We start from the raw sequence: 25,048 nt of genomic DNA, 5'->3' as shown, positions 1-25,048 counted from the left end.
AGAGCAGGTGTCTGGTCTGGCATCTGTGCCCCAGAACCAGGCGATTTAATTTATCGTGAGGTCCCTCACACAGCCTCCTGGGCACGCCGGTACTCGTACACACTGCCCCGCTCAGAAAAGGCTGGGGTTTGTGGAGGAGAACCCGGAGGGGGGCCAGGGTCCTCCGGGTCACCGTATCCCCCACCGCCAGGCGTGTGAAGGCAGAACACGTCCTGTGGAAGGGAGAAGCGCATGTTCGACGCAGGTGCTGCCTGGTCCCGCCAGGAACCGCACCCAGAGACCCGGGGCCCTTTCCCCTCCGGAGCTGATTAAACTCGGACTTGGATTAGTTCTGCATCTCCGGTCCCCTCCTGGCGAGCAGGGGTGGGGCGGGGGCAAAGGCTGCAGCTCTTACCCCAGGGTACACGGACACGGATGTCTTCCCACCCAGATTCACCGTGCGGCCATCCTTGCGGATCAGTAGGTTTAAGCCGCGGGCACCAGGCTCGCCCCCTGCGGGCAAAAGTCAGGGCCAGGGTTGGAGGCGAGGCCGGGCCGGTCGCCCCCTGCGGGCAAAAGTCAGGGCCAGGGTTGGAGGCGAGGCCGGGCCGGGGCGAGGCCAGGGCCAGGCCAGGGCCGGGTGGAGGAGGGCTGCGTCGCCGCCTACCGTGGAGGCCGTAAGGCCGGAAGGCGCGGCGCTCCGTGAGCACCGACAGCAGCGCCTCCTCCCGGAAGAGCAGCTCGCGGACCACGCCATCGCCGCCGCGGAAGCGGCCCCGGCCTCCGGAGCCCGGCCGCAGCTCGAAGCGGCGGAGGATGACCGGGTACCTGCACGGGGCGGGCGCTCAGCGCGGCCCCCGCCAGCCCCGCCCCAGCCCCGCCGCCCACCCCCGGGCTCTGCCCACCGGCTCTCCAGGATCTCGGGGTCGGTGATGCGCGTGTTGGTCATGTGGGTGTGGACCCCGCTGCGTCCGTGCCAGCCGGGCCCCGCTCCCGCGCCGCCGGCCACCGTCTCGTAGTAGCCCACGTGGGCATTGCCCAGGGTCACGTTGTTCATGCAGCCCTGGGGCGGCGAGGTGGCGCTCGCTCCCGCCCCGGCCAGGCCCCGCCCCCGCCCGGCCAGGCCCCGCCCCCGGCCCCGCCCCGCCGCACCTGCGAGGCCGCACAGGCCCCGAAGGCGCCCAGGATGACGTCCACGACGCGCTGCGACGTGAGCACGTTGCCGCCCACCACCGCGGCCTCGGCGGAGGGGTCCAGAATGGAGCCTCTGGGGATCACCACGCGCACCGGGGCCAGGCAGCCCTGTGTGCGGCGAGCGGCTCTCAGGTCCCGCGAGGACCGGGTCCCTCCCCGGGCTCGGGCTGGCGCCGACCCCGCGCGCCCCGAGGCGACCGCCTCTGCCCACCTGGTTAAGCGGGATGTCTCGGCCCACCAGACAGCGCAGGCAGTAGATGAGCGAGGACAGCGTTATGGCGCGCGGGGCGTTGAGGTTGCCGAACACTTCGGGCCCGGTGCCGGTGAAGTCAAACACGGCGCTGCCCTGCCCGCGGAGGGCCGGCCGCGGTCACGGGGCCGCGCCCCCGCCGGCCACGGGGCCACGCCCCCACCTCCCCAGCCCGAGGGGCGGGGCATCCGCCGCCGCGGGGCCACGCCCCCACCTCCCCAGCCCGAGGGGCGGGGCATCCTCCGCCGCGGGGCCACGCCCCCACCTCCCCAGCCCGAGGGTCGGGGCATCCTCCGCCGCGGGGCCACGCCCCCACCCCAGCCCGAGGGGCGGGGCATCCTCCGCCGCGGGGCCACGCCCCCACCTCCCCAGCCCGAGGGGCGGGGCATCCTCCGCCGCGGGGCCACGCCCCCTCCCGCCCTCGGCCTCCCCTCCGGGCCCCACCTGACTCAGGTTGATCTGCACGCGGAGGCGGATCGGGGAGCCGTCGTCCAGGTAGTCCTCAGCCAGCACCTCCAGGGGCAGGCCCCGGGCCTGCCGCGAGGTGCCGAAGGCCCGCAGCATGTCTCGCACGGCCAGCTCGGCGTTGGCCTGGCAGGGAGAGGCGCTCAGGTGCTGCTAGGCCGGTTCGCGGGTCCCCCTGCTGCCCGAGGCGGACAGCGCCGCCCCGCACTTCTGCCCGCAGGCCCACCTGAATATGGCCCATGTAGGCCTGTACCACATCCAGGCCGTACTGCCCAATAAGCTCTCCCACCAACTGGATGCCCTTCTGGTTGGCTGCCACCTGGGCGCGGAGATCTGACAGGTTGTCATGCAGGTTCCTGGTTCCGCTACAGCCGGAGATTTTGCCTGGTGCCCGTAGGGCCTCTGTCACCGCTGGATGGACAGGGTCGTGACTGAGCCACCACCTGCACCCCTGGCCACACCAGCCCCCCCCCACTCTCCACCCACTGCACCCCACACAATGGAGTCTGGCAGCCCCTGTGTTGTCCCGCCCCCCCCCCCTATCTCAGGTCCCCTCAGCACTCCAGGACCATAAGGCCCCACCCTCCACCCTACTCTGCTGCTGACCCGGTATCCTAGGGCATCTTGGGCAGCAGCTTTGCTTTGGAGCTGGGGACTCCTTCCTACCTTCTCTGAATCATCCCTTTCTACAGACAAAATCCACTTCCCTGGCACGACACTCAACTTGCCCCGCTCACTCTAGTGGCCTGAGGACCAGGCACCTGCTGGCCCCCACCCTCCTATCCCCCACTCCCCAGGTTTCTCAGACCTGAGCAGCTCTCCTTCCCCACTCCTACAAGCAGGGCAGGTCTGGCCCAGGTCCACTCCCCACCTCAGGAACCTCCTCCTGCCCTGAGGGCTTCTCCGAGGCTGCCTGGCAGCTGGCCCCTGGCTATGTGCTTGCCCTTGTCTCTGCATGGTCCCACGCCCTCTTGACCCAGCTTCCACTGAGCAAGTCACCTCATTTGTGCCCATGGCACCTTAAGTGCCTGTGGCTTACCCCACATACACATCTTCCACCCTACCCATGTCACTTGCCACTGTCTCTCTGTTCTCAGACCTCTGCAACCTCAGACTAATGCTGTCTCCCACTGTTCCACCTCCCAGCAGCTGGCCCTGGACCAAGAACTCCAACCTCTAGTTGTTCAGACCTGATACCCCACTCACCTCCCAACTTCCATCAAACACCCACTTTGAGCTCCACACGGTACCTTCCAGACTTCACCCAGCTCGACGCTCAATACAGTCCAGGGTGAAGGCCCCTAGCACGCCTGGGAACCCTCACCCTCTACAGGAGTCCAGGCAGCAGTGTCAGCTGAGCTGAAAATCCCCAGGTGCCTCACTGCCTGGTGACCTGGGCCCAGAAGGCTCTCCAGGACCCGGCAGTCCCACCCCTAGCGGCATTCTCTACAGCCCCCAGGCCCAGTATGGATGGTAACAGCCACCCATCTTGAAACAGGCCCCGCTCCCTTCTTCACTCTGCCCCTGGAGTGTCCTGACCAATTCTCACCCCAAAACCACCTTCCCCGAGGCCTTTCCAAGGCTCAGGCAGAATTCGTCTCAGCCCCTCGGGTCATGTCTGAGGGATGATCCGCGATGGCCCGGAGGACTCGCAAGCTGGGCTGCAGGCTTGTGTCCTAAGATCCAGCTCAGCCTGGATCCCAGCCAACCGAACCCTCACCACGGCCCGTCTCCACTAACCTTCCTCCTGGAAGACTCCTCCCTGCACCAGCTTGAAGGACAAAAAGACGGCGCCCTCCTGTTGCAGTGTAGTGGAGTGGGGGGGCATGGAGCCTGGCGTGATGCCCCCAATGTCAGCATGGTGCCCTCGGCTGGCCACATAGAATACAGGCCGGGTCTGACCTGGCCAAAACACCTAGGTAGGGGAGAAGGGTGGTCAGCTGTGTCCCCAAAGTTAGTCACCAAAGGCAGCGGGGCAGCACCCCGCTTACTGGAGTGATGACGGTCAGGTCGGGAAGATGGCTGCCTCCTGCACTGGGATGGTTGCTGAGCAGAACATCGCCAGGGTGGAGATTGGCCCCCAAGTGCTGGATCTGAAACCGAGACAGGTGCAGGGGGGGGAGGGAAGCGGGGCGCGGGCGGGGCGCAGGCAGAGAGGCGGCGCTCACCGTACCTGGAACTGCACCGTCTCCTGCATGGCGCCCAGGTGCACAGGGATGTGGGGGGCATTGGAGACCAGACCCCCATCGGGCCCAAAGAGGGCGCAGGAGAAGTCCAGGCGCTCTTTGATGTTGGTGGAGATGGCCGTGCGCTGCAGGATGCGGCCCATCTGCTCTGAGGGCACAGAGTAACCAGGGGCCCGCTGGTCCCACCGCCCGCGCCCCGGCCCCAGGGAAGGGGGCCGGACGGCATGCAGCCTAGGGACCCTGCCTGGGACAGCGTCCCTAGGGCCAAGCTCTCCAGTGCCCAAACCCGGGTCCTGGCATGCCCCGCAGAAGACCGGAACGGCAGCATGCCCGTACAGTAGCCAGGTCACCACCTTCCTCCCCAGCCAGCCTGAAGCTTCCAGAGAGAACCCGAGACCTCCTCTCATCCCTTCACCCTGTCTGCCCGGCAATGCCCGGGTCCCCAGGCGCCAGAAAGCCCACGGCCTAATCCCACACAGACAGGCGCCCTGTGCCGAGCGTAGTGTTCTGTCTCTAGACATCTGCAAGTCGCACGGGTCTTAATGACGGGGGGGGGGGGGGGGGCGGTGCCTGTCCTGCCTGAGACCTGCCCTTCCAGCAGGGTGCCCCCCCCAGGCCAAGGCCACACTGCAGCCCACTGCTGGTAAGGAGCACGCCCTTCCTGGGGGCAACACCTGCCAGCCCACGGCAGGGGGTGAGCGCTGACTCCGCCGGCCAGCGTGCCCGTGCCTCTCCTCGTGGGGCAGGCAGGGCCCCCGCCCCCCACCACGGCAGCCAGGCAGCTCACCAGCAATGCTCATGAATCGGTGTGAGAAGATGGAGAGCTGGATGGGATCAAGCTTGGTGCTCACTGTGCTGGGAGCCTCGGCCCCCACAGAGATGCGGATGTCCCCGGTCTCAGTCACTTCTGCCTGGCAGCCTGGCTCCACAAGAATGGTGCTGGGGACAGCAGGTGCAACGGAGCGGCAGAGGGTCGGGCCAGGAGCCCCGAGGTCCCAGGCCGGGAGGTACCCTCGCACCCCTCCAGCTCGGGCCGGAGGGCCTCCGTGAGCATCCCACAGTTCACCCTCCAGGGCCCACCCAGGCGGGGCCTCAGCTACCTGTTGCTGTCGATGACGAGGCAGGGCCCGTGGAGCTGGTGCCCGTAGCCCAGCTCTCCTAAGAGGTACACTGGGGTCTCCTGGTAGCCCCCCTCAAAATAGCACTGGGTCACCTGCGGAGGACGTAAAGCAGCCAGGTTCCGGGGCCCTCCGCGCAGCCCACTCCCCACGGCGGCGGGCAGACCAGCCCGGGGAGGGCCACAGACCTTGTCTACCCGGGGAGGCCCCGTCTGGACTCTGGGGGCATCCTCCAGCCGAAGGCCGCTGCGGCCGGTGCCCCTCACCCTGACGTCGTCCACCACCACCGGCCGCTCAGGGATGACGAAGCCAAACTCCCTCATGTACCTGCACCCCGCCACGGAGACGAAGGTGAGGCGGCCAGAGGAGAGCTGGCCGCCCCCCGGCTCCCGGGAGGGGGGCTCACAGACCTCTCCACGAAGGCCGCCCCGAAGTCTCCGGCACGGGGCGAGCGGCCCGTGGCGGGGTGCTGGTTGGCAGACACCATGAGCGCACAGTCCGTGCCCTGGTAGCGCAGGTGCAGGAAGCTCTCGGTGCTAATCTGGGACCTGCGGCACAGAGGCGGGAAGCTGACCCGGAGCCACCACGGACCCCGGCCTGTCTTCCTTCCTCGGGCACCGAGAGCGCAGGGCCCCCTCTGACCGTCGCCCTGAAGGGCCCCGGAGGGCCTCCAGGCCGTGAACCTGCCACGGGGGCGGTGGGGGCGACGTGACACCTCTGCCCAGAGGCCCGGGAACCCACCTGGGGAAGCCCTGGGCCTGCAGCGCCTCCACACACTGCTCCTCCAGGCGGCTCAGCCGCTGGTCCAGCTGCGCGAAGGTCTCGGGCGTGTAACAGAGGGAGCAGGGCTCCTGCGCCTCGTGGACCACGTCCGCCAGGGCCAGCCCCAGGGCGGACAGCAGCCCGCTGTGCCTGCAGAGGAGGAGGCGCGCGGTGAGGGCTCCTCCCCGGGCAGCCCCCCCCCAAGGCGCAAGCCCGCCCAGCACCCCTGCCACGGCCCACCTGTGGATGTGCACGCTGTCCATGCCCAGGGCCCGGGCAATGGCACAGGCGTGCTGCCCACCGGCTCCCCCGAAGCAGGCCAGCACATGGGCCGAGGGGTCATGGCCTCGCGCCTAGGGATCCGGAGAATGTCAGGGGTGCTCCCTGGACCACGCCGGGCAGCCTCCCCCCTAACCAGCCGAGCTGAGCGGGTGGGAGGTGGGGGTGGGGGCGGGGGGGGGCGTGCCGGCATACTTGCGTGAGGGCGCGGATGGGCCGGCACATGGCTTCGTTGGCCACGCGTATGAACCCCATAGCCACTTCCTCCAGGCTCAGCGGAGAGGCGGGGCAGGGGCCGTTGGTCAGGAAGCTGTTGACCTCGGCGGCCACCGCTTCCAGGGCCTTGCGGGAGGCCTCCGGGGACAGCGGCTGGTCCTCTCCAGGCCCGAAGATGCAGGGGAAGGAGGAGGGCAGCAGGCGGCCCAGGACTAGATTGGCGTCCGTCACGGTCACGGGGCCCCCTGGGAGGGGAGCACAGTGTGGAGGTTGGGGGCTGGGGGCTGGAGACAGGTGGGGGGGGGAGGGGGGAGGGGGAGGGCGGGCCCAGACCGACGCGCCGCGGCCTGGCGAGGCCTTACCTTTTCGGTAGCAGGCGGGGCCCGGGTGGGCGCCTGCAGACTCGGGCCCGACAGCAAAGAGGCCAGACCTGGGGAGATGGAGGACTAGAAGTGGAGGCGAGGAGGGGGGAGAGTGGGCTGGAGGTCCCAGGCGGAGGGGTGGGAACTCACCTGAAGAAGAGGCGGGAGCCCCCGCCAGCTGCCACGGTGTTGATGTCCAGCTGGGGGGCCTGGAGGGTGACGCCGGCCGTACTGGCCTCGAAGACGTGCTCAAACTCCCCCGCGTAGCGGCTCACGTCCGTGGATGTGCCTGGGGGAGGACGTGCGGGAGTCCCCCAAAGACGCCTGGCCGGGCGACGGGCCCCCAGGCCGCCCTCGGCCGCGCCCCGCGCCCCCGTACCTCCCATGTCAAAGCCAATGACGGGCTGGCCGCCCTCCAGCTTGTAGGTGGTGGCCGAGTAGCCGACCACGCCGCCGGCGGGGCCGGAGAGCACGGCGCGGGAGCCGCTGAAGGTGTCCATGGGCGCCAGGCCGCCGTCGGAGCGCATGAAGAGCACCTGCACGTCCTGGGGACCCGGGAGGCCGGCCGTGAGCGGCAGGGCGGGCGCGGCTCCGGGACCGAGAGCCGGCCCCCTCCCCCCCCCCGCCACCCGGGGGCCCCACCTGGAGCTGGCCCTGGAAGCCGCGGCGGAAGCCCTGCACGTAGCGCCGGATGGCGGGCGTGAGGTAGGCGTCGGCGCAGGCGGTGTGCCCCCGGGGGACGATCCGCACCATGGGCATGGCCTCCGAGGACAGGGACACGTGCGTGAACCCCAGCTCCCGGGCCAGCGCGCCCACCTGCTGCTCGTGCTGGGCCCACCTGCAACGAGAACGCAGGGCCACTGCACCCGCCGAGACCCCCGGGCCCTCCCCCCCCCACCCCGGCCCCCCCACTCACGTGTACGAGTGCATGAGCACCACGGCCAGGCTGCGGATGCCCCGGGACAGGAGCCCCTCCAGCTTCCCACGCAGGGCGCCCAGGTCCACCGGCTGCTGCACCTCCAGCAGGTCCCCCGTGCGGCCTGCGGGACCCCATTGTGCCCGGTGGAAGGCTGTCAGCGGCTGTCCACCACCGGGCCTCGCAGCCTTGGGGGGGGGGAGGAGGCGTGGAGATAGCGTCCCCCCCACCATGCAGCCCCCGGCCTCCCAAATGCAGGGATTGCAGGCATAGCCTCGGGCAGGCGCCACCACGCCCGGCCAGTGCTGGGGATGAAAGCCCGGGCTCTGTGCGCGCCTGGCAGGCACCCACACCTTTCACAGGAGACCGGGTGCCCGGCTCTCCTCGGTACAGCACCACGCGCTCCTCCACCTCCACCACGTCCTCGTACAGCACCTCTGGCATGGGCACGGCCTGGGGCAGGCAGAGGCGTAGAGAAGGCCCGGACTGAGGCGGCGGGGCCCGCGTGCCCGCGTGGGGCCCGCGCGCGGGCAAGGCAGTGCGTGCCAGGGGATGGGCCCCAACAGGCCACTCGGCAGGCCCAGGAAACCGCCCAGCAGGGCCCATGCAGGGGGCGGGGGGTTCTTTGCCCTGGGGCGTCTGCGTGAGTGGGGCCAAGTGCCCCACCCCACGAAGGCAGCTTCTCCCAGAGCCCAGCTATGGGGGTGGCGCTTCCACCCCTCACCCCGCACAGGGCTGCCTCGAGCTGCCAGGGCCCAGGACCCGGCACGGCGGAAACCCTGGCGGGGAGGGCTACGAGCCCCCCACGGGGCGTGCAGGTGGCGCCCCAGAGCTCACCAGGTCAAAGAGGTCTGAGCGGGCCTGCGTGCCGATGTGCAGCAGATCTCGGAACCCACGCGTCACCAGCAGCGCCACGCGCTCGCCCCGTCGCTCCAGCAGAGCGTTGGTGGCCACCGTGGTTCCCATGCGGATGCTGGCAATGCGGCAGGTGTCCAGTGGCTGGTCTCGCGGCAACAGCGTGCCCCCCTCCTGGGGTCACACAGTCGGTGTCAGGGCTGGGCGGGGGCCCTCCACGCCCCGCCCCCGCGGCCCCGGCCCACCTGCTCCAGGATCCGACGGATGCCCTCCGTCGGGGCGTCCGCGTAGTTGGCAGGGTCCTCTGACAGCAGCTTCAAGACCCGCACGTGCCCTCCCGGGCACTGGGCGAAGACGTCTGTGAAAGTGCCTCCACGGTCGATGGCGAAATGGAAGCGCCCCTCGGGGGTGGCCATGATGGTGCGGCTGGAGGCCAGCTGCAGCTCTTCGGCCGGGAGCCCTGGGAGAACTGGACAACGGGGGGGGGGGGGGGGGGGGGAGGACCGTGCTTGAGGGCCGACCTGGGCAGAGCCTGGGGACGGGAAGGAGGGTAGATTTCAAATCCAGCAGAGGTGCGAACACAGGAGTCCGTGGCCAGGGCAGCCTGAGCGGAGCCAGAGCCAGGCAAGCCAGGCCTGTTAGCCGGTGTCCCCACCACTGGGGTCTGGGCACCCACCCTGGAGGGGCAGGCAGCCGGGACGGAGGGGGGGGGTGGAGGGGGGGTGAAGGCACAGCTGGTCCCTAGAGAGTCCCAGATCCATGAAGAGGCCCCAGGGCCCGGGGTGGACGGGGAGGAGAGCCTCGTGACTCTGTTTACCCTCGGGCCGGGCCTGCGGGCTGCAGTGACCCGGCTAGCCGGCACAGGCGGGCGGAGCAGGACAGGCCAGGCCAGGCAGGGGCCGGGAGCCAGGGAGTGCGGCCAAGGGAAGGGGGTGAGGAAGAGGACGGGGCCGAGAAGTGAGGAGGGCAGCTGGGAGGGGGCGGGAGATGAGGGCCCACCTGTCCCCGGCTCCCGGTGGCTGGAGATCTGCTCCCGGGCCTCCTCACGAGCTCTGCCTGAGCCCGGAGGCGTGGCCTGGGTGGGGCGGGCCGGTCCCCCAGGTCAGTGCCCAGCCCTCAGATTGCATAAGCAAAGCCGGGCCTGCCCCCAGGTGCCTCCGCCCTCCGCCCTCGGTCCAGAGAAACTCCTGGCCCGGACAGCTGGGGGCGGGCCCTGAACCTGCGCTCAAGGTCACCTTGGCAGGACAGCCACACTCCACACCACTTCCGGGTGCCCTCAGCCCCCCCCAGCCCCCCAACTGACACTAAAGGCCCTGACATGAGCTTTGCTTGGACCATGCTTTGGCAGCCCTGTCTCAGAGGTGGGGGGCAGGAGGAACAAAGGGCCACTGGAGAGAAATGAAGGGAAAGCCCCCACCCCAAGGGGTGTAGAGGGGCCAGACACCCCTGCCCCCCAAGGGTGACCCCCAAGGCACAGATGAGGAGATTCAAAGGGCGAGACCACAGTGCCCTTGAAGCTCCTGTCCTGCAAAGGAGAAGGCGGAGGGGATTCTTGTTTCCTTTTGCTGTTACTCAGTGAGATTTAGGTCCCAAGGAAGCAGATCCTCTCACAATGGCTGGGCTGGGCTGTGTCTGTGGGCGGGGCAGAAGCCGGGCTCCACCATCAGCCCTCCTCCCACGCAGGTGCTGGAGTGGAGGCGGCCAGGGATCCGATGTGAGGGGAAAGCGTGGTGCTACCCCCGGGGAGATGCCAGACAGCCGAGGGCCCCCCACGGTCCCCACCCGCCCCAGGAGCCCTGCTGGGCCCCGGTGGGGGGGGGGGCGGGCAGGATGAAGTGGGCTTGCTGTGCGTTGTGCTGTGGGCTGCATGGGGCTCACAGTCCCCTAACCACCGTTGACCAAAATGAACACCAGGAAGTGGGAACACGTTTGGGGGAGTGGGCAAAGGGGGGCGCAGGAATGGAGGGAGGGAGCAAATGTAGTCTGTATATTCAATGTACACCATGTAAAGAATAAGCTATGCAACTTGAGGGTAGGGATGGGAGGGGGGAAACGAGGCCTAACAAGAGGAATAACATTAGCCAGGAGTGTGATCCTAGCTACTCAGAAGGCTGAGATCTGAGGAATGCCGTCCGGATCCAGACTGGGCTGGGAAGTCGGTGAGACTTTTTTTTTTTATTAATGCTCAAGGTTAGCACTCTGCAACTTGAGCCACAGCGCCACTTCTGGCCTTTTCTATATATGTGGTGCTGAGGAATTGAACCTAAGGCTTCATGTATACGAGGCAAGCGCTCTACCACTAGGCCATGTTCCCAGTCCCTATGAGGCTCTTATCTCCAATTAACCACCAGAAAACCAGAAGTGGCACTGTGGCAAAGTTATAGAGTGCTAGCCTTGAGCTGAAGAGCTCAGGGACAGTGCCCAGGCCCAGAGTTCAAGCCCCACAGCCAACAACAACAAAAAAGAAGGGTGACATTGACTAAGAAGCATTGTACTAAAAAACTAACATGCAATTGTAACTCTTTTTTTACAACTGTATTACCACAGTAACAATAATAACAAAAGGATACAGGGCTCAGAAGGAACAGACCCCATACCTGGTTCAGATCGGCACAGGACAGACACAGACATCTGACTGATTCCGAGCAACACGGTGGTATCTGATCCCACCCCACACCTGACGCTTCCTCTGCACCCCTTCACCTCCTCCACCCTGCACTCCGCCTCCTCCGTGGCCGTTCCCGGCAGTCGCTCAACCCCCGGCTCCTCTTCACTTGGGGTCTCGCCTCTGGGGCCCTTCTTGGGCCGTGTGGGATGGACTCCAGCGCCCTAGCAGTTAGGGTCTGGGCCCGACAGCATGTGCACAGGACCCTAACCCTTGGCCCTGCTTACTGCCTTTCCCACTCCTGGGCCCAGGGGCCCTAGACTAGCACAGCAAGCAGCAGGAGCCCCCTCTGCCCACCGGGGGAAGCGCTGGTCAGGAGCCTCACTTCAGTCCACAGCCCCCACCTACAGGCCTCAAGGCCGAGGCAGATTTCTCATTTTTATACTTGAGTTTGTTACTACATCTATTTCACAGTACACATTTTAACCTTCACAATGATGAAAATCATTCTACTCTACACACTCTATGAACTTAACAATAAAAGCATTTCTTCAAATTCAGGTGATATGGGGCTGGGAATGTGGCCTAGTGGTAGAGCGCTTGCCTCGTATACATGAAGACCTGGGTTCGATTCCCCAGCACCACATATACAGAAAAGGCCAGAAGTGGAGCTATGGCTCAAATGGTAGAGTGCTAGCCTTGAGCAAAAAGAAGCCAGAGACAGTGCTCAGGCCGTGAGTTCAAGCCCCAGCACTGGCAAAAAAAGAAAAAGGAACAAATTCAGGTGATGTGTACCTTACTTTCCTTTTGTTTAGTAACATCTCTTCCCTCTCTCCCTCTCATTCCCACCTTCCCACCACCACCCATGAGCTGCTTAGTTCACGTTCATCACTGTCGGATTATCTATGGGCCCCTCTGCTGTATGGTTTTTCCCTGCCCGCTTTCCACTCATTCTGTGCCCTCCTCCCAGCTTCCCTCGGATGTGCTTGTGTGTACCCCATGTATGAGGTAGGGGATACAGAGTCACCTAAAAATAATTGGACATTTTCAGAAGAGGTCCTTTGTTTCCTTATCTTTGGGCTTGTAAGAGGTGCTTGGGTCTTGCTATTTGGTGCTTTTCTCTCACTGTATTTTGGTGTCTTGTGTCCTGTTTACTTTGTTATAGCTGGTTGCTTTTTAAATCTAACACCCACACATGAGGGAGACCATGTGCCGTCTGTCTCTCTGTTCTTGGCTTATCTCGCTCAACATGATTTGTTCTAGTTTCAAGGCAGACTTCTATGGAAGCCAGTGGACTCACTGCCCGCCCTCAGCCAGTCCTGGGCCTTGAGCCCTGGGCCTGGCCACTGTCCTTGAGCCTCTCTGCTCAGGCTAGTGCTCTGCCACTTGACCTACAGCGCCACCTCTGGCCTTTTCTGATTGCTGACTTCCTGCCCAGGCTGGCTTTGAACCATGATCCTCAGATCTCAGCCTCCTGAGTGGCTAGGATGACAGGCCTGAGCTGCCAGCGCTGGCTTCATCCTACTTCGTTATTTTCAACTAACCCCCACTTAAGGCCCAGACCCTTCCCAGCCTCCCCGTCTCCTGTTTTCACCCCAGGCATAGTTCCTGACAGCTCAGAGCACAGCCCCCCTCGTCCCTGTCCCCTCCAACGATACCCTAGCTGCCCCTCTCCCCACATGAGGCCATGCCCCCCCTTCAAGATGTCCACCTGCACTTCCTGACCACACCTCACCAAAGTGGATGCCAGACAGAGCCAAGGCCCAATCTGCCAGGGTGGGGTCCCCTCGGGCAGTTCCCAGTCAGCCTCCTCCACCCCGCCTCCTGGTCTTCATCTCTGTCCCCTAGTGTCGGGGACACGCCCGGCTCCCTCGGTGCTGCGCTCCTCCGGGGGGCCGGAGGGGGAGCCAGTGCCAGGCCTCACAGGCCCCTCCTAAGGCTCGGGATGGAAGGCCTTCCCAAAGCACAAGGGAGGACTTCCCTTCTCAGGGCTGGGGCACTGCTTTTTCATCTGGAGTGCGTCCAGTCTACTCTAACCTTCAAATATAAATATCCAGAGCCGGACTGGGTTTACAGCTTCACCCTGGCCAACCTTCCATCCGTCCTCTCTAGGAATGGGGCTGGGCTGTTCCCTGGCCCAACTTAAAGTCCAGAGAACACAGAACCAGGGAGCAGTCCAACCTCAGCTCTCCTTGCCCTCAGAGGCTCTCCTGTCTCATCTCCCCACCTTCTTTGGCAGTCTCAAAAACAAACGGCTGCCAACTCAAGGCCTCTGCACCATCTGTCCTCTTGGTCTAGAGAGCTGACCCCAACCACACAAGTCTCTTGCTTTTCTGCAGCTCCACTCGGACATCAGGATCTCAGAGTTGTCACTTGCTCCCTACAGTGTGGGCTTCCTGAAAGAGCACCCCCCCCTTCTCCATCTCCCCCTGCCAGGCCAGAGACGGGGTGCCCGGCAGCGCAGGGCCCTAGCGTGCGGGCTGGCCGAGGCTCACCTCTGTCGGCATCCTTGAATTTAATCGTCCTACGCCTGGGCACCCGGGCACCTGCGGTCACTTCCGCCAGAAAGCCCGAGCTGCAGAAGCCCAGGCTGCTGCCCCTGCTCCGGAGGACCAGCTTCAGTTCCTGGTTCTCCTGGATGAGCTGCACCAGCCGTCGTAGCTCCTCGTTCTCCTGGGCCAGCCGCTGGATCTCCTGCCGCAGGCCCTCATAGCTGCTAAGAAGGGACATGCCCAGCAGAACGTGGTAGCAGCTACTCGGCGGCCGGCATGCTGGCCGGGGACGGCAGCCCCACCATTGTGAGGTCAGTGGCTGCCCCGCCCCGCATTCTGGGGCTTGGGGGCTACGGCCCGGCCATTCCAACCGCCACAGCGATCACCTCATCCCTGACTTCTGGCCCGGAGATCTGGTCCTCTGTTTGGGCCCAGGCCTCTGTTCCCTTCTGGAAGCCCTTCGTGGAACTCAAAACTTCCCTGTCCCAGCCTGGCTCAGGTGTGTTGCAGGGGAGACTGGGATTCAAGCATGCCCCGCACCTGCCCGGCCACCCGCCGGCAGCAGCCTGGCCGCCTCCAAGCCAGAAGACGAGTCTGGGCAACGGGGTGTCGTCAGTCACAGTGGTGCAGCATCTGGAGGGGTCCTTGAGCGAGGCCTTTTGAGATGCCCTGCAAAGATGAGGCGTTTCTGCCAGCCACAGCGGGCGCTGGGCGTCAGTGACGGGACAGTTAGGGGCTGGGCAAGCTGGGCAGTGGGTGGGAGGGCGAGCAAGGAAGTGGACGGGGGCACGGGGTCGCCCAGGCGGGCTGCCGAGAAGGGAGCGCCATCGGGACAAGGAGGGACCAGGGATCCCCTAGGGGGACGTGGGGTCAGCGTTTCAGATCACACAGAGGACTCTTTCCTTCTATCTAGTGTGTGTTTGCGTGTGGTTGGCGGACATGGGGCCTGTGCTCAGGGCCTGGGCGCGCGCTGAGCTCCTTCACTCAAGGCTGGCGCTCTACCACTTGAGCCACAGCTGCACCTCTGGCTTTTTCTGTATATGCGGGGCTGAGGAATCAGCGCGCTCTGTCACTAGGCCACATTCCCAGCCCCCACTTCTGATTTTCTGATGGTTCACTGGAGACAGGAATTTCACAGACTTTCCTTCCCTGCCCAGTTGGCTTTGAACCCTGGTCCTCAGATCTCAGCTCCATGAGTAGCTATAACGACAGTGGTAAGCCACCAGTTCCCAGCTCATCCTCTTTTAATCAGTTACTTCTGTGCAGTCATTTTGATTTTTGTAGTCATCTTGCAATTATTTATTTCACATCATCATTTCCTGTCGGGAGCCGAGCTAGCAGCTAAGCTCATCCTGACCTCTGGCTGTGCCCATGTCGCCAGAATGTCGGGAGCCAAACCTGCAGCTAGATTCATTCTCACCTCTGGCTGTGCTGTTATCGCTAGGATGTGCCAGATGCAAGGACCTTTGCTCACGGCCACTATCCGGGATTGCTTTGCTATTGTCCGCACCTTGCTAAGTCCGCTGGAGTAGATTCCTATGTGAATCTACCTTATCCTGTGTTTACTGTAATCAAATGTTTGCGAACTTCGAAGCCCCTTTGTGTTCTTAAATTTTAACAACCCTATGCTATTCCCTGGTTCCTAAACTGCATATAAGCTGGAAGTTAAGAATAAACTTGGCTGCAGTCTTGAGTTTCACCCTTACGGCTGCAGACCTCCCGTACCCCATCTTTGCCTCTTGTCTTTTTTCTCTCGTCTTGTATTTTTCCTTTTCCTTAATCCTGGCCGCCCTCAGTCAGGATTCCCGTTCACTGCCGGCTGGCTCGGCAGGATTTCCTTTTTGCTTGCTGGGTGAGTATGATTTCTACTCTGGGATTGCAAGGGACAGAGCCGGGCTGCGTCCTCTCGATTCCAAGGGACAGAGCCGGGCTGCGTCCTCTCCTATGGGGGCGAGGGAGAGGCACTGAGAGCTCAACCACGGGAGGCACGACGGCATTCAATGGAAATGCAGCAGTGACTTGATGTACTGGCTGTATTTTATTGGCTGGGGTCTCCCTACTTGTGTTACCTACCCTGTGTTGCTAGGGACGACAGGTATGTGGCACTGTACCCAGCCATTGATTGAGATGGGAGTCTCACCAACTGTTTAGCCCAAGCTGGCTTTGAACCACAATCCTCAGATCTCCACCTCTCAAGTAGCTAGGCTTACAGGCTGAAGCCACCATAGCTGGCCAGCAGTGACAATCTAGTTTCTCTCACTAGGAAATAATTCCAGTCTCAAGCAGTGTGAATGAGGGCTCACATACTAGACACTTACCACAGAGGAATGACAGGCTCGGGGATGCCCCAGCCCTGACACTTTGAGAGAAAAACTTTAAATTGTGTTTTAAAGTTTAATTTATTATTTGTAATAGTACTGAAGGTGAGCTTAGTGCTTTGCACTTACAGGCAGGGACCCTACCACTTTAAGCCACATCCCAGCCCTGTTTGCTTCAGTCATTTTTTAGATAGGGTCTCATTGTTTTAGCCTAGGCCAGCAGGCAAAAATGGTCCTTCCTTATGGCTTCTATGTAGCTAGCATGACAGGCTTGTCCCCCTCACCTAGCACAGGTTCTTCTTTTGTTCGTGGCTATCAGAGTCCCTGGAATAGTCCCTGGATGTGGCTCATGCCTGTCATCCTGGCTATTGGGGAGACTATACATTGTGGTTCAGGGCCAGCCCAGTCAGCAAGACCCCATTTCAAGCTATACATGGTGACTCAGGCTTGTGACCCAAGCTATGCAGGAGGCTATAAGTAGGAAGATCCAAGTCTCAGATTAGCCCCATGAAAATATATAAGACCTTACCTGAGGGGCTGGGAACATGGCCTAGTGACAAGAGTGCTCGCCTCCTATACATGAAGCTCTGGGTTCGATTCCCCAGCACTACACATACAGAAAACGGCCAGAAGTGGTGCTCATCTCATATTCATGAAGCCCTGGGTTCAACTCCTCAGCACTACATATATAGAAAGGGCCAGAAGTGGTGCTGTGGCTCAAGTGGTAGAGTGCTAGCCTTGAGCAAAAAGAAGCCAGGGACAGTGCTCAAGACCTGAGTTCAAGACCCAGGACTGGCAAAAAACAAAACCAAACAAGAATGTCTGATGTAGCAATTCCTTGGACAAGAAGTCTCCTAAGAGTTGCAAGTAGTAAGGCAACCATTTCACAAGACAATCTGATTAGTAAGATCGAGACCACCTCAGACCAAGGGCTTTGTCAAATACTACAACAGCAAAATGATTGAATGTTACCAGTTATTTAAAAAATAAAATCACAGCCAGGCACATCTGTAATCCTAGCTACTCAGGAGTCCCTGTGAGACTCCTACCTACCTCCAATTAACCACTCAAAAGCCACAAATGGAGTTACGGCTGAAAGTGTTGGGAGTACTAGCCTTGAGCAAAAGAGCTCAGGGACAGTGTCCAAGCCCTGAGTTCAAGCCCCACAAACAACCAAAGGAAGAAAAAAAATCACTTATAGCCAGGTGCTGGTGGCTCACACTTGTAATCCGAACTACTCAGGAGTCTGAGATCTGGGAAGCACAATTCAAAGCTAGTCCGTGCAGGAAAGTTTGTCAGACTGTTATCTCCAATTAAGCACCAAAAAGCTAGAAGAGGCACTGTCACTCAAGTGGTAGAATGCTAGCCCTTGAGCAAAAAAGTCTCAGGGACAACGCCTTAGCATTAAGTTTGAACCCCAGGACCAGCACAAAAAAGGGAAACGGAGGGAGGGAAGGAGGAAAGCATGGCAGGCTCTTGGAGAGCGTTTCCCTCTTTCCCTACTGCTTCTCACTAATTCGTTATGTTGCCGAACGAAACATTCCCCTCCTATTTTCTTTCTGTAGACACATTCAACACCCACAGAAACTGGCAATGGCGTAATAGACACGGTTTCCTCATGTACTGAAAAAATCTCTCTTCAACCCCCAGCCTACAAGACTGTCCTGTAAATGGGAGCAACTACCCCATAATGAGAATTAACAGGAGCAATCATCTCATGGTGAGAACTAAATTACAAAACCAGACCTGAGATAGTAATCAGCCAGACCACAATTTGACCAAGACTACTTAACCATGCTGACCTCATGCTCCCGGGCCCCAATCTTTCCTTATTGAAACTTGAATCTTAAGTGGTAAGATTGGGACACTTAAAATGACACAGATTTGTTCTCCTGCTCTTTTTTTTTTTTTTTTCCAGTCCTGGGCCTTGAACTCAGGGCCTGAGCAGTGTCCCTGGCTTCTTTTTGCTCAAGGCTAGTACTCTGCCACTGGAGCCACAGTGCCACTTCCAGCTTTTTCTGTGTATGTGGTGGTGAGGAATGGAACCCAGGGCTTCATGCACGCTAGGCGAGCACTCCACTACTAAGCCAAGTTCCCAGCCCTGTTCTACTGCTCTTTGACCAAGTCAAATCTGGATCAATAGGACTGAAGAGCTTCTAGCAGTTTGGTTCCTTCTGGAAATTACAGGAATTCATCCTCTGCCTCTTCCACCTGCAAGAGATGCCAGTATTCCTTGGCTTGAGGCCACGGCTCCAGTCTCAGCCTGTATGGTCACATGACTTCCTCTTTTGCAATCAAATTCCTCTCTGCTTTCCTCTCACAAAGATTACATTTAAGGCCTACCCAGATAATTCAGGATCCCTTTTGCCAAATAAGATGACATTCACCAGCTTCAGTGGCCTGGATAGGCATGTGCACGGACTGGGACACATTCCTGCCACACAGATAAAGGATAAAGGGCAAAGGACAGCAACCTCATCTGCTAGGAAGTTTAAGCATGACCTTTGGCCACTCAATGGCTGGAGAATGAACTGCAACCTTTAGAGAAGTAGAACTTTGTTGTTGTTCTGGTGGGAGAAGTTCTTTCTAGATAGCTCAGGATTGCCGGGAACTCAAGATTCTTTTGCGTCAGCCTTCCAAGTGCTGGGATTATAGGCATATCCCTAGCTTAGATGTTCTTAAAAATAAGTGTGTTTGTAAGATATCACAAGAAATGTACACACTGCCCTACTATGTAACTGTACCCTTTTTGCACAACACCTTGTAAAAAAATTTATGTTCAATTAATAAATAAAAAAACAAACAAAAACAAACAAAACAAAAAAAGGTGTGTTTGTGCACACACATACACACACATCCAGTTTTCAGCAAAAGATCGTCAGGGCATATGCAGAGAAGTAGAATACTGTGATTCTGGCACAGGAAGAAAAGCGGGCAGTAGTTGCTGGCTCCGGAGGGCCCAGCGCGGGACTTAGCAAGGGCGCCGGCCTGTCTTACCCACAGGCCCATGAACAGAACGGCACAGTGGCAGGGATGGTGCTGTATGTGGCTACACTGGCCAGCTTTCTATTACTACAACCAAATTCCTGAGACAACCGCCTCACAAACAAGGAAGGTTGATTTGGTCTCCGTCCATCGCCGGTGAGCCTGGTTGCTTTGGGTAAGGCAGCGCATCAGGTGGGGGCGCGTGGCAACGGCAGCTGGCCGCCCTAGGCCAGCTGGGAAGCAAAAGCTAGGAAGGACAGGGTCCTTGGAGGCCACACCCCTGGTGACCTCACTTCCCCCCACTAGACTCCGCCTCCCCAAAGTTCCAGCACGGGGCTGCTGGGAGGCATCTCAGATCCAAAGGTGACAGAGGGGCTCACTACCTACCCGGCCCGTGGCAACGGAACCCAGCCACTCTACACCCCTTGCTTCTTGACAGAGCAGTGTTTCATTAGAGTTGTCACCTACTCTCCATGTGGCTTTGCCTTCCTGCCTGCAGACATATCCACCCCAGGTCCCTGAATACCTCACCTCCTACAGGACAATGCTGAACACCAAAAAGCCCCCTCAGGCCTACCTGTGGCAATGCGCTCTTGACTTAGTGCAGCCTTGTCACAAATTCCCAACAGCCTACTAGAATGGCGGCACACTCTGCTGACGGTGCCAGCCCGGTCTCCGGTGGGCTGGTCTGCCAGGATGCTGTGTGCTTCAGCATGAGGTTCACTGAATTCACACAGACATGCTCCTTCCAGGTTGGGGCAAAGTGGTCATCTGGTCATATATTTAGTGGAAAAAAATGAGGCAGGGTCTTGCTATATTGCCCAGGCAATACAGATGTAGACTAGGTTTTGAACTTGTGAACTCAAGTAATCATCCCACCTCATCCTCCTGAATACCTGGGACCACAAACACATGCCACTACACTGGGTAAACACTGAAAGAGTCAAATGACCACAAGCAAGGCTGCCTCGCCCCCCAGCAACCCATCTCAGTTGCTGCCTCTGGCTGTGTGCATCAGCTCCAGGGAGGTGTGACTCTGTAAGAACTCATGTCCCAAGGACTTGGACAAGCTACCGACATTGACTGACCCATGTTGGCAATCCAAGGAGAACCTAGAATCACCACGAAAACCCACAAGGCCCTGAAATCACAGCACTGATGTTTCTCAAATGTAATAGCTCTCACCCTTGTGTGTGTGTGTGTGTGTGTGTGTGTGTGTGTGTGTGTGTGTGTGTGTTGATACCAGGACTTGAATTCAGGGTCTTGGCTCTGTCAGTTTTTTTGCTCAAGGATGGCACTTGAGCACTTGAGCCACAACTCCATTTTTGTTTTTTGCTGGTTAGTTGGAAATAAGAGTTTCATAGATTTCCTTGCCTGGCCTGGCTTTGAGCCACAATCCTCAGATATCAGCCTCCTGAGTAGCTAGGATTACAGGCGTGAGTAACACGGAGCTCCAATGAATCTTACCATCAACGTTAGAGGGCCCTTCCACAAGGGAACTAATACAACAGGTCTCAGAAAGCCGATTCAAAGGCAAGCTTACACAGCTGCCCAGTATCTGGGAAGGTGGTTTTGGAAGGATTTCCACCATTCAGAGAAGAGTGGCTCACTGTGCTGGAATTGCCTTTACAAACACAGCTTATGCTGAATACATTCTTACCTTCTTAAGAGTCAGAAATTTGTACCCAGACACCCTGCTCCTGGGTTACCACCTCCAATGATAAGCTGTGGGACAGTAGAAACCATGGAGAAGTGGTGGGAATACCTCCTAGTATCTACCCATGAGTATCACGCTGCCAACAACAAAAACAAAAAACCTGCATGATTATTTGGAGGCATTTCATTAGGTATTTTCAAGATGGTGCATATAAAATTGTAACAGATACTTGGAAACTGTTTTTGCTGAATAACACTGTCTCCTTCCTTTAACTAGAAAATGTCCAAAAAGTAACATAGCAGGATAAAAGTTTGGCATCCATGCCTCCATTTTGTACCTCTCTTTGCTCTGAGCTATTCTTGCTGCAGTTCCACTTTGCAAGCCATTTCAAATCCAGGAATGACAAGACAGATAACCTCATTACAGTCGCAGACAAAAACTACCCCTAAAGATCAGCAGAGCCCTCCCCAAAGGGCAGGCCCCTCCACACACACACACACACACACACACACACACACACACACACACACACTACCCATAATGATGAAGCTGTCCAGGTTGCTCCCTCAAATGATGACAGCTTCTCTGAAATTGCTCCATAATGATCGCCCAAACTACAACTGTGACCCAGACTGTTTAATAATTATGTATACATTTAGCCTGTGCCCCAATTCTTTTTCTTTCTTTTTTTTTTTTTTTGGTGGATTCTGGGGCTTGAACCCAGGGCCTGGGTGCTGTCCCTGAGCTTTTTCATTCAAGGCTAGCACTCTTTGAGGCACAGCTCCACTTCTGGTTTTCTGGAGGTTAGAGATAAAGTCTCAGACTGTCCTGCCCAGGATGGTTTTGAACTGCAATCCTCAGATCTCAGCCTCCTGAGTAGCTAGGATGACAGGCGTAAGTCACTGGCCCCCAGTTTCTTAATTCTTTTTTTTTTTTTTTTTTTTTTTTTTTTTGGCCAGTCCTGGGCCTTGGACTCAGGGCCTGAGCACTGTCCCTGGCTTCTCTTTGCTCAAGGCTAGCACTCTGCCACTTGAGCCACAGCGCCACTTCTGGCCATTTTCTGTATATGTGGTGCTGGGGAATTGAACCCAGGGCTTCATGTATACGAGGCGAGCACTCTTGCCACTAGGCCATATCCCCATCCCCTTCTTAATTCTTTATAAAGCTGAAGTCTGTACTCTGAGGATAGGATGAGTTGCTTGCTGTGCTTTTCCCCACCCCTTCTGTGACCTTCCTCATCACTCAGTTCCTTATTAGGGCACAAGTAGCCCCACTCAACACGTGAGACCCCTCAAGTTTCAGCCTGGAACTTAGAACCTCTATTTCTGACACCATTTTTTTTAAATTTTAAGTGGTTGTACAAAAGGGTTTAATTCAACATATCAATTTATGAGTGCAGTGTGTCGTTTCAAGACTTCCAAAAAGCGTACATCTGTGCACAGGAAAATGCAATCTGGCGAGATGGAGACGACACAGAAAAAGCATGCATTCGGCCCAGGTGGGGACGGGGAGGGGTTCCCACGGAAGAGAGGGGCCAGTCAGCTCAACTAAGGCTGGAAAGCAGGGTGACACGTTATGTGGCCCCAAAGGTCGTGCTTGTCCCCCTCCCTTTTTTCCACCCCCCAGTCCTGGGGCTTGAACTCCGGGCCTGAGCACTGTCCCCGGCTTCTTTGTGCCCAAGGCCAGCACTCTGCCGCTTGAGCCACAGCGCCACCTCTGGCTTTTTTCTGTGTACGAGGTGCTGGGGAATCGAACCCAGGGCTGCCTGCATGCGAGGCGAGCGCTCTACCGCTAGGCCGCGTTCCCAGCCCCTGTGTCCGCCCTTTAAATTCACAAATCCAAAAACCAGGCGGCCAGAAAATTGTTTGCAAGTGCCGGGCGCCGGGCCGCGGGAGGACCGCTGACCTCGGCGAGGAGACACGGCCCGGCCATCCGGGGGTGGGGTCACGACCGGAAGCCGTCGCGGCCCGGGACACGGCCGCCGGGAACCACCGGTCGGGAAGGCCGGTTCCGCCGAGAGCTGTGGGGCCCCGCGCCGGAAGGAAAAGGAAACGGACCGGGCCGCCGGAAGCCGCCGGCCAGGGAGGCCCAGGTTGCCGGAACCATAATTCCCAGGACCGGAAGTGGTCCGGACCGTGGGTAGGCCGTACCAGGAAGTAAATAACCGGAGCGACAGCATGGCGGGCCTGGAGCTGCTGTCGGACCAGGGCTACCGGGTGGACGGGCGTCGCGCGGGAGAGCTGCGCAAGATCCAGGCGCGGATGGGCGTGTTCGCGCAGGCCGACGGCTCGGCCTACATCGAGCAGGGCAACACCAAGGCGCTGGCGGTGGTCTACGGCCCGCACGAGGCAAGTGGGCGAGGCGGGGGCGCCGGGGCCCGCGGGCTCAGGGCCGCCTCCGGCCCGAGTGGACGCTAGCGAGGTCCTTACGCTGCGCGCGCGCACGGACACGCACGCACGCGCACGCACGCACCGGCGCGACGCGGGGGCGCAGGGGCCTGATAATAAGATCCTTAGACTGCGCGCACACACACACACACCCGCACCTCTGTTGTCCCTGAGTGCCAAGCTCTCCGCAGCACCCTCAGCCTCGAACTTTCCCTCAGGTCTCCACATCTCCCAACTACTACATGCTAACTTGCCTGCACCTACCACCTCAAACCTCAACTCTGACTTTAAGAAAATCATTTGGGGTGCTGGGAATATGGCCTAGTGGCAAGAGTGCTTGCCACATATACATGAAGCCCTGGGTTCGATTCCCCAGCACCACATATATAGAAAACGACCAGAATTGGCGCTGTGGCTCAAGTGGCAGAGTGCTAGCCTTGAGCAAAAAGAAGCCAGGGACAGTGCTCAGGCCCTGAGTCCCAGGCCCAGGACTGGCAAAAATAAATAAATACTTTAAAAAGAAAATCATTCGGGTTTAAAGTGGCACCTCCTCAGCACTCTAACAGTGCCTGGCCAGCAGACGAATCTGGGAGCGTAGCTGTCCAGATGGAAGAAGCCAGGTAAAAGGTAGGCATATGTATGGCTCTTGTGCAGAGCAGAAAGACTGTTGGTAGGGAGAAGAGCAGGAATTCCAGATTCACTTGAGGGGTTTACACAGAGGTAAGAATCCAGGGCACCGTAGACCTGGGAAAGGATTTGGAGAGTGCATAAAGTATAGCTATGAAGGGAAGAGTTAGACCTGATGTTTGCAAACATACTGTGGCCACCCTGTGGAGAATAGTTTAGGAGGGAATGAAGCAATCAAAAAGAAGCAAGCCAGAGGTGACGTGGCTTAGACTGGCAAGTGTCCCTCCCTCCAGTGTGCCTTGGAGGCAAAGTAGCTACATTGCTCTGAGGTGTTGGAGGGAGAAAGGAAGTTGGATTAGCCACATTAACACTGGGGAATGTGAGACTAGAGGGGTAGATCTGACTCACATCTTTTCTCCTCCAGATCCGGGGCTCCCGGTCAAGAGCCCTGCCTGACCGGGCCCTGGTGAATTGTCAGTATAGCTCGGCCACCTTTAGCACAGGGGAGCGGAAGCGACGGCCACATGGGGACCGGAAGTCCTGCGAGATGGGGCTGCAGTTACGTCAGACCTTCGAAGCAGCTATCCTTACACAGTTGCATCCACGTTCTCAGATTGACATCTATGTGCAGGTCAGCAGCCTCAGCCCAGGGAGGGAGAAGGGCTGGAGTGTATGAGGGTGGGCTGAGGTGCTGGAGGGTGGAATGGCAGTCTGATGCCCTGATGCCCCCTAGGTGCTGCAAGCAGATGGTGGGACCTACGCAGCTTGCGTGAACGCAGCCACTCTGGCAGTGATGGATGCGGGGATACCCATGAGAGACTTTGTGTGTGCATGCTCAGCAGGTTTTGTGGACAACACAGCCCTGGCGGACCTCAGCCATGTGGAAGAAGCAGCTGGGGGTCCCCAACTGGCCCTAGCCCTGCTGCCAGCCTCAGGCCAGATTGCACTGCTTGAAATGGATGCCCGGCTGCATGAGGACCACCTGGAGCAGGTGCTAGAGGCAGCCGCCCGGGCAGCCCGAGATGTTCACACTGTGCTGGATCGTGTGGTCCGGCAGCATGTACGCGAGGCTGCTATCTTGTTAGGGGACTGAGCACCCAGCCTCCCATGTCCACAATAAAGGCCTTTTTCTCTACTCAGTGCACCTCACAGATAGCACTTGCAGAACAGCTCGAAGAACTTCAGAGCCCAGCCGGGTGCTGACTCACTGGGGTGATTGGGGAGCCACCCGCCCAAGAACTCAAATGCTACAGAAGAAAGTAGGGGTAGGGTGTTTGCTGGATAAGGACCAGAGCTAGGGCAGAGCTGTGCAGGTGATGGGTAACCACCAGAAACACAGAACCCATGGACTGAGCTGATGCCTTCCCCTTGGAGTCGTTTGTGCCCTTTTCTGGC

The 25,048-nt window shown here is 59.5% G+C and overlaps 2 protein-coding genes across 3 annotated transcripts; one reads left to right on the top strand and one right to left on the bottom strand.

Moving 5' to 3' along the window:
• On the bottom strand, window positions 1-13,860 carry Oplah (5-oxoprolinase, ATP-hydrolysing). 2 transcript variants are annotated; one of them, XM_048359311.1, is made up of 27 exons: window positions 13,683-13,860; window positions 8,828-9,051; window positions 8,565-8,756; window positions 8,081-8,180; window positions 7,728-7,851; window positions 7,454-7,649; window positions 7,191-7,356; window positions 6,962-7,100; window positions 6,812-6,879; window positions 6,429-6,694; window positions 6,195-6,307; window positions 5,934-6,104; window positions 5,603-5,740; window positions 5,381-5,519; window positions 5,175-5,287; window positions 4,862-5,013; window positions 4,062-4,222; window positions 3,880-3,981; window positions 3,629-3,803; window positions 2,115-2,299; window positions 1,868-2,014; window positions 1,385-1,519; window positions 1,132-1,281; window positions 885-1,042; window positions 647-807; window positions 395-492; window positions 1-212 (listed from the first exon to the last, which is right to left on the bottom strand). In XM_048359311.1, exons 2-27 carry the CDS (start codon window positions 8,996-8,998, stop codon window positions 66-68), a joined length of 3,867 nt encoding a protein of 1,288 aa, XP_048215268.1. In that variant the 5' UTR covers window positions 8,999-9,051; window positions 13,683-13,860; the 3' UTR covers window positions 1-65. The 2 variants fall into 2 exon arrangements, with proteins under 2 accessions (XP_048215268.1, XP_048215269.1); XM_048359312.1 differs by lacking the exon at window positions 13,683-13,860 and adding an exon at window positions 9,582-9,677.
• Window positions 13,861-22,799: 8,939 nt separating this feature from the next.
• Window positions 22,800-24,792, top strand: Exosc4 (exosome component 4). Its single transcript, XM_048359316.1, has 3 exons — window positions 22,800-22,987; window positions 24,078-24,284; window positions 24,387-24,792. Exons 1-3 carry the CDS (start codon window positions 22,817-22,819, stop codon window positions 24,744-24,746), a joined length of 738 nt encoding a protein of 245 aa, XP_048215273.1. The 5' UTR covers window positions 22,800-22,816; the 3' UTR covers window positions 24,747-24,792.
• The last annotated feature ends 256 nt before the right edge of the window (window positions 24,793-25,048 follow it).

This window comes from Perognathus longimembris, chromosome 12 (assembly GCF_023159225.1).
Source record: "Perognathus longimembris pacificus isolate PPM17 chromosome 12, ASM2315922v1, whole genome shotgun sequence".
Classification (NCBI taxonomy): Eukaryota; Metazoa; Chordata; class Mammalia; order Rodentia; family Heteromyidae; genus Perognathus; species Perognathus longimembris.
Note: the sequence above shows the minus strand (reverse complement) of the source record. Positions and strands in the feature narration are given on the sequence as shown.